This window comes from Phoenix dactylifera, unplaced genomic scaffold (genome assembly GCF_009389715.1).
Source record: "Phoenix dactylifera cultivar Barhee BC4 unplaced genomic scaffold, palm_55x_up_171113_PBpolish2nd_filt_p 000521F, whole genome shotgun sequence".
NCBI classification, from domain to species: domain Eukaryota; kingdom Viridiplantae; phylum Streptophyta; class Magnoliopsida; order Arecales; family Arecaceae; genus Phoenix; species Phoenix dactylifera.
The window spans coordinates 278,687-289,863 of record NW_024067932.1 but is presented as its reverse complement, the minus strand read 5'-3'; the positions used below and the strand labels follow the sequence as shown (position 1 = coordinate 289,863).

General features: G+C 36.8%; 1 protein-coding gene across 1 annotated transcript; it reads left to right on the top strand.

Moving 5' to 3' along the window:
- The first annotated feature begins 1,808 nt into the window (after nt 1-1,808).
- Nucleotides 1,809-4,106, top strand: LOC120106299. Its single transcript, XM_039119279.1, has one exon. The coding sequence runs from the start codon at nt 1,809-1,811 to the stop codon at nt 4,104-4,106; it is 2,298 nt and encodes a 765-aa protein (XP_038975207.1).
- Nucleotides 4,107-11,177: the final 7,071 nt, after the last annotated feature.

Sequence of the window (11,177 nt, the reverse complement as noted above, 5' to 3'; positions counted from 1 at the left end):
CTTTGCTCGGCGCCTGTGTTCATCTCCTTCTCGCCCGGGACGAGATCATCGCGGCTACGTCACCCCGTCGACGCTCCCCTGTTTCTTGCTCGTCGGCTAGGGTTTTCAGAACCGGTTCTTCCCGGAGGTAAACCCTAACCCCATTTCCTTTTACCCCATGATAACAAAATAAAAGAAACGAAGAAGAGGAAGAGGAAGGGGGAAGGAACCTACCGAGGGTCTCCCCCTGTGGATCCGGCGCCGCGCTTGATCGCCGTGCCTTTCGATTATATACATGATCCTGTGTTTACATCTCTTTGTGTTCATCTTCATCTAGTCATTATATACATGATCCAAGATTCCAAATGTGGATGTAAATGTATACATTTTAATCTCCTTTCTGAGATGCTGTGGTGAAGCAGGGTTTTTGAGATGCTGTGGTGAAGCAGGGTTTTTGAGATGCTGTGGTGAAGCAGGGTTTGTTTCCCTTAATTCCCTATTGATGTTTCGTTTTAGCAGACGAATTTTTTGATTAATAGTGTCTGTTAAGTTTGGAACCGCAAAATCTCATGTTGTGACATGGAGCAGCAACTATTTCTTTTTTTTTCTTCCCTTTTTTCTTTTTGAGAAATATGAAGCAGCCAGGATTTAGAGAATATATGTTCTTGGGGGTTCTTCTAAATAAACAGATCTCACTCTTTGAAACAACTTCAACTGAAAAACTGATGAAATCATTGACTAAAGGCTTGTGTTTCCAGCTGCCAAGGATTATAGTAGTACTTTGTTTCAAGAGTTTCAACATCAGATATTGTGGTTCCAATGGTCCGATACTATTAGCTCTCAATGATTAATCTCCATTTTTTTATTGTTCATGTGAAAATATTAAGGGAAGAGTTGTGTATCATTGGTGCAATTTTTTTTCCTCCTAAATCTGAATCTACAGTAACCTCTAATTTAATGTAATATAATTGAATGTATTTTATTTACTTGGACCCTTGTAGGAAATCTAATCTTTGTATATTGTGATATATTTGAGCTTTCCTATGAATATCATTCGTCAAGCACCAAACTTGGGCCGATTAGAGATCTAATACTTAAAAAAGAGTATCAATTATTGATTCTTCATCAACTTGCAAAATTTATTTTCATAATTGTTGAATAGTACTTCAAAGCATGCCAGTCATGCTTCTTATGACATTGGTTTACATTTTTGAAAATTTTCTCAAAACTTTAACTTGACTCTGTAAAGTTTATGGATTTTAATTTCTTCGTCATGTTATTCATTTCTACAATCATTGTTCATCTGCAAGAAAAAATGGAAAGTGGTGGAAAATAGTGTTGCTTCATGGTTGTGACTTATTTCTAGTGTGCAATCAAGAAGGTGGTCAAAAAAGCTTGCTAAGAAGTGCCATGCTTTCCTAGCATCAGAGGCGATCATGTATATTGACATTTGTTCTATGTGAAGCAGATAGTATTCCATATGTAAATTTGGATGATTTGACTTGTATTCCTTGTCTTTGTAAAGATTAAATGCTTTTTGAATATTGCTGGTATTAGATGAATGAAGAGATAACTTGTAAAGATTAATTCGTTATGTTCAGCTTTTTATAAAGATTGAATGCTTTTTTAATGTCAATGATGCTACGACAAGATTGAATGACTTATTTTTGTCATTCTTATGATAACTTCTCATCTTCATAAATATCATACCAGTTTTTGTTTCTTTTACATTTTTTATGATCTTGCCTTTCGTGTTTTTTAATGGCCCGATTTTTAATATTTTCTAGGCTTTCTAATGTTGTTTTATTTTTTTGATTTCTAGAGGAACTATGTCAGTTGATCGTAATTGGATGTACCACCGACTTAGTGAAAATGGTTATATAAGAGCTGAGTTCTGTGATGGAGTTAAAGGGTTCCTTGAGTTTGCATTTACTCAGTTAGAGTATTGTAGTGGTGATAAGATTAGATGCCCTTGTATGAGATGTGACAACCAGAAATTTCTTAACCGTGATATGGTCAATGTTCATTTGTTGAGAAAGGGGTTTACACCGGGGTATTCAACATGGTTTGCACATGGGGAGTTACTTGGTGCAGTTGCTCCTGTAAGTACAAGTGCAGTAGAAGCATCCACATCAATGGATGTTGGTTGTGAACATGGTCAGCAATATAGAACCATGGTGATGGAAGCTATGGGTCTAGAAGAGGAACTCCATTTGAGTAGTGCACTTGAAGTTAATCATGAGGAAGAGCCAAATAAGGATGCTGCAGATTTTTATTCTTTGTTGAAAGATACAGAAGTACTTTTATGGGAAGGGTGTAAAAAACACTCTAAGTTATCTGCTATTACTCAATTATTAAATTGCAAGTCTGAATTTAATATGAGTATATCTTGCTATGATCGAATCATGAAAATAGTGAAGAATATGTTGCCGGAAAGTGAGAAGCTGCCCCTTGATTTCTATCAATCAAAGAAGATGCTTCGGAAGTTGGGGTTGGAGTATACAAGTATTGATGTTTGTGAGAATAATTGTATGCTATTCTATAAGGAAACAGAGAATTTGATTGAGTGTACTATTTGTGGTCATCCTCGATATAAACTCAGAAGAAATGATGGTGGTGGTAGGAGAAAAGATGTTCCTTATAGAAGGTTGCGATATCTTCCAATAACACCAAGACTTCAGAGGCTTTTTATGTCAAGCAGAACGGCTGAAAACATGTCATGGCATGTAAAGGGAGGTGATTCAGATGAGATGGTGCATCCTGCTTGTGGGGAGGCTTGGAAGCACTTTGACCGCATTCATCCATCCTTTTCTACCGAGCCTCGTAATGTGAGACTTGGGTTATGTACAGATGGTTTTAACCCTTTTAGCCAATCAGCTCGTCCTTATTCCTGTTGGCCAGTTTTCGTAACAGTTTACAATCTTCCACCATCAATATGTATGAAACGACCCTACATTTTTCTAAGTTTAGTCATTTCTGGACCTAAGAGCCCCGGCAAAAGTATCGATGTCTTGCTTAGGCCTTTGATTGATGAACTTAAAATATTGTGGGAAGTAGGGGTCACTACTTATGACATTTTTAGAAAAGAGAATTTTCAAATGAAGGCAGCTTTATTGTGGACTATCAACGATTTTCCTGCATATGGCATGCTTTCAGGATGGAGTACACATGGAAAGTTGGCATGCCCGTATTGTATGGAGAACTCAAAAACTTTTACACTACAACATGGTGGGAAGACTTCTTTTTTTGACTGCCATCGTCAATTCTTGCCCATGGACCATGCATACAGATACCAAGTTGATGGTTTCTTCAATGGTAGAATAGAGACAGACCCCCCACCTCCTCGACTGTCTGGTGAGGAGTTGAAAAATAGGGTCTTTGCCTTGCCTAATGTAACTTTTGGTTCGAAAGCTCCTAAGCACACCATTCCTGGATTCGGTAAAGATCATAATTGGGTGAAAAGGAGCATATTTTGGGAGTTGCCCTATTGGCATACACTACTTATTCGACACAATTTAGATGTCATGCATATTGTTCGAAATGTGTTTCTCAATATATTTTACACTTGTATGGATGTAAAAGGGAAGACTAAAGATAATGTGAAAGCAAGGCAAGATTTAGAGCTGTATTGCAAGCGTCCCAAGTTGAGGATTCAATTTGTTAATGGAAAGCTAGTTAAGCCTCCAGCTTCCTATGTATTGTCCAAAGACCAAGCAATGGAGGTCTGCGAGTGGGTGAAAGGGTTAAGACTCCCTGATGGATATGCTTCAAATATATCGAAGTGTGTTAACCTGGATGATTATAAGTTTTACGGGTTAAAAAGTCACGATTGTCATGTTTTCATGCTGAGATTGCTTCCAATTGCATTCCGTGAAGTATTGCCAGCACCAGTGTGGGATGCATTGACAGAATTAAGCTGTTACTTTAGAGATTTATGCAACACAACTTTGCGTGTCCAAGATATGGAGGTTCTTGAGAAAAATATTGTGGTAACTCTCTGCAAACTTGAGAAGATATTTCCTCCTGCATTTTTTGACTCAATGGAGCACTTACCTGTTCATTTAGCTTATGAAGCTAAAGTTGGGGGGGCCGTGCAGTACAGATGGATGTACCCCTTTAAAAGGTAACAATTTCTATAATTTTATTAAATAGTTTTTTTGTATCTATTAAATTTGAGAAATTAACATATTAATCTTATTTATAGGCTTATGCATGATATAAAGCAGAAGGTAAAGAATCGAGCATCGATTGAAGGTTCTATTGTCGAGGCTTACATCATAGAAGAAATATCAACTTTCTGTTCGCATTATTTTGAGCCTTCTATACAAACGAGGTTAAATCAAGTTCTCCGTAATGAAGACGAAGGGGAGTTTGATCTCGTGGATCGTCTATCAATTTTTGCTCATCAAGGTCGGCCTTTTGGGAAACCTTTTGGAAGGCATTTAACTACTCAGGAGTTTAATGCTGCTGAATTATATGTTCTTCTGAATTGTGAGGAGGTTCAACCTTTTGGAAAGTAAGTTACACAAGTACTTAATTATAATCATCCTTAAAAATGCATATGGAGTACAATATATGTGATTCTAGCTTTTGTGTTGTAGGTATTTTGATGATTATATCCGGCAATCTTGTCCAAATATAAGCCAAATAGATTTGGAAAGACGTCGCGAAATGGAGTTTCCGGCTTGGTTTAGGTCATATGTGAGTACATAATTCATAAATATAATAATAAATTAGACTTTCTCTTGATTTATTCTTACGATATTATTTTTATCATGCTAGGTTAATGACAGCAAAAATCATGTTGATGGGCGCTTAAAGGACCTATCATATGGCCCTGGGAATAAAGTTAAATGTTATAAAGGCTACTTTGTGAATGGGTACAGATTTCACACTAAAGAATATGGAAAGGATAAAAGAACCTTCAACAGTGGTGTGTGCATTAAGGGAAGCAGTTACAATGACTTTGAGAGTGACTATTATGGGATGTTGGTTGACATTATCAAGTTAGACTATTTTGGGGTTGGTAATAAAGTAGTGTTATTCAAATGTGACTGGTATGATAGAGACAAGGGTATGAAAGTGCACCCTCAACATGGCCTCGTTGAGATCAATTACAAACTAAGACTTCCAACCAATGATCCTTTTGTATTAGCTCAACAAGCACATCAGGTGTTCTATACTGGTTACCCAGGTAAGAAGAAGAATCGAAGATTGTGGTGGGCAGTAATTAAGACAAAAGCTAGAGGTAGGTTCACTCCTAGTGTGCCAGAAGAAAATTTTCTTGATTTTTATCAAGAAGAAAACCACAGGATTCCTACCCCAATCTCGATGACAGATGAGCTTGATGATCCAGACATTTTGGTTGGTGTTAACAGAGATGCAGAAGATATTGATGCAGCAGAAATTGAGTTGACAACTAACCAAATGGAAGAGGACTTTGAGGATGAAGAAGAAGATTTTGAAGATGAACAAACCGAGGAAGAGGAGCATGAGGCTGAGGAAGATTAAAATACAACATGCAACTTTGTGAATGCTAATATAACTAATTTTAGACTTATAAATTATAATTGTGCAGACATGAGAAAGAGCAAAGGGAAAGCAACAGGTCCACTGATTGTTCTTTACTTTGATTGGATTTGTTGACATTTACATTGTGAACTAACTACAACTTTTTATTGTTGTGCAGTTATGGCCAAGAAAAAAGGAAAACCAAGAGGTAATGGAAAAGCAGCTTTAATACTGGCTGCTACTCAAGTTCCTTCTCAACCTTCTAGGTTGCCTGAGCATGTCGAGGATTGTCATGATGATGATGATTACATTCCTGATGGGGACATGATTGAAGAGGTGGATACAAATGAAGAAATAAACGATGAAGAAATGAATGGTGCAGTGCAAAATCATGAGGATATAATGAATGAGGATCAGATGAATGATGAACTTGGGATTGATCCACGACAAAGCAATGGCCGAGAACCAACCCTTAAAGCCCCTGTTGATGCAAATGGAAAAGTGATTGTTAGGTGCACAAGAGGAATGTATGAAAATATCACTTTCTTATATCACTAATTTGAATTTATGTGTTTGTTGCATTTAAAGTATTTAATTTATTTTCTAATAAATATTTTTTAAATTGCAGGTTTCTTGATTATGAGGTCAGTCACAAAGCTGTTGCTATCATGCGCCAATTTTTCAATGGTCCGTGGTTGTCATGGAGGGAGGTCCCTACACATGCTAAAGTTGGAATGTGGAACAAATTTGAGGTGATGTAATTAAGTTATATTTCTTATCATTAACTTTTGCCCTTGTTACACATGCCAATTAATAAGTCTGATTACTTGCGACCTTTTTTTTGTTAGGAGATACACACAATTCTTCCAGGACAATTGCATCATGTGCATCAAGTTTGGGACAAGCATTGTCAGCGACAGTTGACAACCTCATTAGGGAGGGTCAGAAGCCAAAAGCTTTTGGAAGCAAAAGGAGATTTAAATAAAGCCCGTGATAAACCCCCTAATTGGATCTCTAGAGAAAATTGGAATAAGCTAATTGATATTTGGATCTCCCCAAAATGGAAGAAGAAATCAGAAGCCAACAAAAATAATAGAAACACCATGAAGAATGGTAGCATCTCTAAACACTGTGGAGGATCAATCGCATTTGTCAATCATGACGAACGACTGGTACATATCTTTATTCAATTAGATTTCTATAATAATTTTTATATTATTGTTCAATCATCTTAAATTAGCCCATTATATGTTAATGATTTTTTTCTTTTCTCTTTTGTAGAAATTAAAGTTAGGTAGGGAGCCAACAATAGTTGAATCTTTTAATCGGACGCATAAGACAAAGCAAGGCATGGGAGGATATGTAGATAAGAGAAGTGAAGCTGTCATGGTAAGTATAATTTTTTTATGATTCATAAATATTATTGAGCTTGCTCATGTTTATCTCTTGTTTGATCCACCATAATGTTTTTCTCTTCTTTTAAATCAACTGGCAGGCAAAGTATTCAGCTGAATACTCCAAAAAATATGGTGATGCCTCCACCTCAGATGCTCCTCCACGTGATTATGACTTGTGGTTTGAGGCAACTGGTGTCCCAACTCATGGCCATGTCTATGGCTTTAGTCCCCTAGAGGATCTCACTGGAATTATTGGGCAATCATCATCCTCTTCCACCTCTACAAGTCAAGCTCCAGAGCTGTACACTCATGAAGACCTTCTACGTATTCTTGAGCAGGAAAAGAAAAAATGGCAAGAGGAGGTTCTTCAAAAGATGAGAGAAGAGATTGGCTTTGGAACAAGGCATGCAGATCGGGGGTGTAATGGTGATTCTGGTTCTACTGATCATGCTTCATTATGATTGTTTTTGCCTTAGATGATAGGTCCTTGCATTCTTAGGAGGAATGAAATCTCTGTTGATCTTTATGACATATTTTTAGACTTTGATTTTGATGGATTCAGGACATGTTGATGCCAATTTTGAATGACATTTAAAATGACTTTTGCGTAATGTTGAATGCCTTTGCTATTAATGATATTATTATTATTATTATTATGAGCCAATCAATGTACCAAATGTACCAGGTTATTAGATTGTGATCGGTGACCAAATTTTGGTTACTAAATTGTTTACCAAGTATTGTGACGAGCAGTCATAAACTTAGTGACAGGATTTTGGTTAATAAAAATTGATTTTGCTCAGCGCGTTTGTAACCAATTAGTGACGGTAAACTTATCACTAGGTCAGTGACGGGATTAATGACAAATGTAGTGACAAAATGTGTGACCATGTCTGTGATGACTAAATCTGTCACTAAAGGTTGTGACAGATCAGTGACCAAACTTGTGACCGCATTCTGTGACAAAATCAGTGACCAAGTTACCTTCGTCACTAACTCCGCAACTAGATAGTGACGGGAAATACATAATTTCTTAAATTTTTAATTCTTGAATTTGTAACGGCTTAGTGACGGCGGTTCTGTCACGGGAGTTAGTGACGGGAATCTCCGCCGTCACTGATAATTTAGTGACGCGTGTTTTTGTAACCAAATCAGTGACGGGAGCTCCGGTCACCAATTCCATATTAGTAACCGGAAACACGGTATAGTGACGGGAATCTCCGTCACTATACGCGTGTTTTCTGGTAGTGATATCTCTAAAAATGGTAATTTGAAAGATTCTATATATACATAAAAAGGAGGCGAACTACTTATAAAGCCAACTTTGTGGTAGAAGTAAATTGAAACAAGAGTAAAAGTAAATTTTACAATTATTAACTCAATTTCAAAAGATGTTGTCTCTATTTATACTATTTTTTTTTGGAACTCAAAAGTTTTGTCATCATTAAAAGGGAGAGACTATCGATCCTAAAGGTTTGATTTTGATGATACAAAATATTTAAGTAAAAAGTTCACTAATCAGTTGCCTTGAGTATGATTGAATGTTTACAGAAAACCAAGAAGAAAGCCTTCAGTAACTCTCAAATGAAGATTAATTATTCAATGCTCTACACAAAGATGGTCAACTTCAAAAAGACATTGAAGCAATCCTTCAATGCTCACATAGTAATACTGAAAATTCCGACTTGGGCTATCTACGGCATAAGCAGCCGATAAAAGAAGCTATCATGTCCATTCGGAAACCAATGGTCGCTTAATTGCTAAATTGCTCAAGAGTTAACCCTTAGATTGTAATGAGTCAATCCTCACACACTAATACAGACTGATATACCCTCACAAGTCAACCCTACAAGATCACGAGTCGACTCTAGAACAGTCACAGAAGGCAGACAGAAAGCTATAAAATTCATCATATTGGCAAATCGACCCATAAAGAACACGAGAAGACTCCAATTAGACAAGAATCGGCCCAAAAAGCAAACAAGTCGATCCCTGATGGCCATAGAGAAAAGACAAAACTATAAATTTTGCCATATTGGTGAGTCGACCCATGAAGAATACGAGCTTACTCTAATTAAACAGGAGTCAACCTCATAAGCAAGCGAGTCGACCCCGAAATGACCATGGAGAAAAGACAGAGCAGTAAAATTCAGTCTATTGAAGAGTCGACCCATAAAGATAACGAGTTCACCCTTGTCACTAGACGAGTCGACTCCTGAACTAAAAAAGTCGACTCCATAATGGTCGTAGGAGAAAGGTAGAGTGCAGCAAAAATAATAGCTAGTTTGAGTTGACACCTGAAGATCATGAGTACACTCTTAGAGATAATGAGTCGACCCCTAAAAACATCGAGTCGACCCCTCTATGCCTGACAACAGTAATGACTAGTTTTTCTATAATCAGAACATTCGTTTTTAACTCACAACGGCTCTTTCGACCTATCTAATGGCTAAGAGAGTCTTCCAACCACTCCTAAATAGTATAAATGCATAAGAACACCAAAAAAAAGAAAAAGAGAAGAGAAAGAGAATGAATTGAGCCAAGAAAAAGAAGAGAGCTTCAAAAAAAAAATATTCAAGTGCATTTATTGAGAGCTGAAAATTCACATCCTCTACAACTGAGAGAGTTGGTGAAGCGCAATCAAGTTCAGTCAAAGCTAACCAACTGATTCAAAGCTCAATTTATTCGTTGTATTTATCTTTAAGGAGCAGTATTTTATTGTGTTTACATATTATTCTTTATACTCTGTTGTGACAAGTTTTAGAGACTGAAACTTGGGAAAAGGTCTATCCAAACTTTGAATTGGATTATATTGAGCATGGGAATAGGCTCGAAAGTGAAAATCAACTGGGTTGATCGTGAGCCGGGATAAAACAATTGGATTGTAGTCTTAGAAAGATTATAGTAGAAATTCCCAAAAAAAAGTGTCTTGGAGAGTAGACGTAAGTGCAGGATTAGCATCGAATCACTATAAATTTTGCTACATTCATGTTGCATAAATTATCTGTATTGAACACTTGCATATTTACTCTTGTTAATTACTTGTTTGAAGCTCATATTGACTCATTGAGTTTTATTCTGCTATATTTTACTCAAAGTTTTCAAAAAGTTCAATTCACCCTCTCTTGGTTTGCATAACTGGGCAATATGGATGTAACGGAACTAATTATATATATTTTCTTTGGTTGGCTATTAGTTCCACATGCATATATGCATGTGCATTTTACCTAGTTATATTTGAGGATTGTTCCCATTCACACTACCTACTCAAAACTCTAATACATATAAATAAACATATACCTGTATTTTGTTATATTTATATACCCAAACGATAAACAGATTTTTGCTGTTGAAAGATTTGTTCTCGGCTTTCCCTTTCCCAGTCCGTTTTTTCAGGACGCATTCAAGTCATAACCTTAATTGTGGTGTCCTTGACTTTTTGTTCCACATGCTCAAATCAGTTTGGTCAGTCTTCCATCATATATTCTATTGTTTTAGCAGTTAAACTTAAGTTTCTCTCAGTTACAACTGAAGTTTGAAATATTGAGGTAAGCGGGCTTGCTGAGGGGTGGGTGGATGAGCTACCCATCATACTGAGGATGTGCCAAAAAAAAAAGTTCCGGAGGATATCAATAGATATTGATGGAGTGCCTTTGGTATGGTGTTGCCAGGGTTATTTTTGGGTTTGCACAATTTTTATGTGGAGGTTTTGGGGTTCAACTTAAAACCCTAAAAATCATCAATTATGATCTCGAATTCATGCTCTAATCACTACAAGAAAATACACTTTCAGCAACAACTTTCGGTGACTAAATGAGTAGTGGTCGCTGCAAATAAGACTATTTGCGACCAACATCCTTGTTCGTTACTGATTGATTGTCCTACACGGAGTGGAGGTAAAATGTTTGGCGACTAAAGTTTGGTCGCTGCAAATAAGGCCATCTGCGACCAACATTTTTGTTAGTTATTAAATAATTGTCCTACATCGACTAAATGCATATTTGGTCGTGGAAAATCAAAACCAAGTTGGCGGGGTGAAAGTAAAACGTTTGGCTACTAAAGTTTGGTCGCTGCAAATAAAGCCATCTGCGACCAACATTCTTGTTAGTTACTGAATAATTGTTCTAAACCGACTAAATGCATATTTGGTCACGGAAAACAATACCAAGTTGGCACAAGTCAAATATTTCGCGCGGGCTGGAAGTAAAACTTTTGGCGACTAACTTTTGGTCCTTAAAGGTTCACCTCCAGCGACTCAAAAAAATTTAGTCCAGGAAAATTTTTACGAAT

Excerpts from the sequence above, each read along its gene's own strand:
- LOC120106299 (XM_039119279.1), top strand. The coding sequence starts at position 1,809 with ATGTCAGTTGATCGTAATTGGATGTACCACCGACTTAGTGAAAATGGT.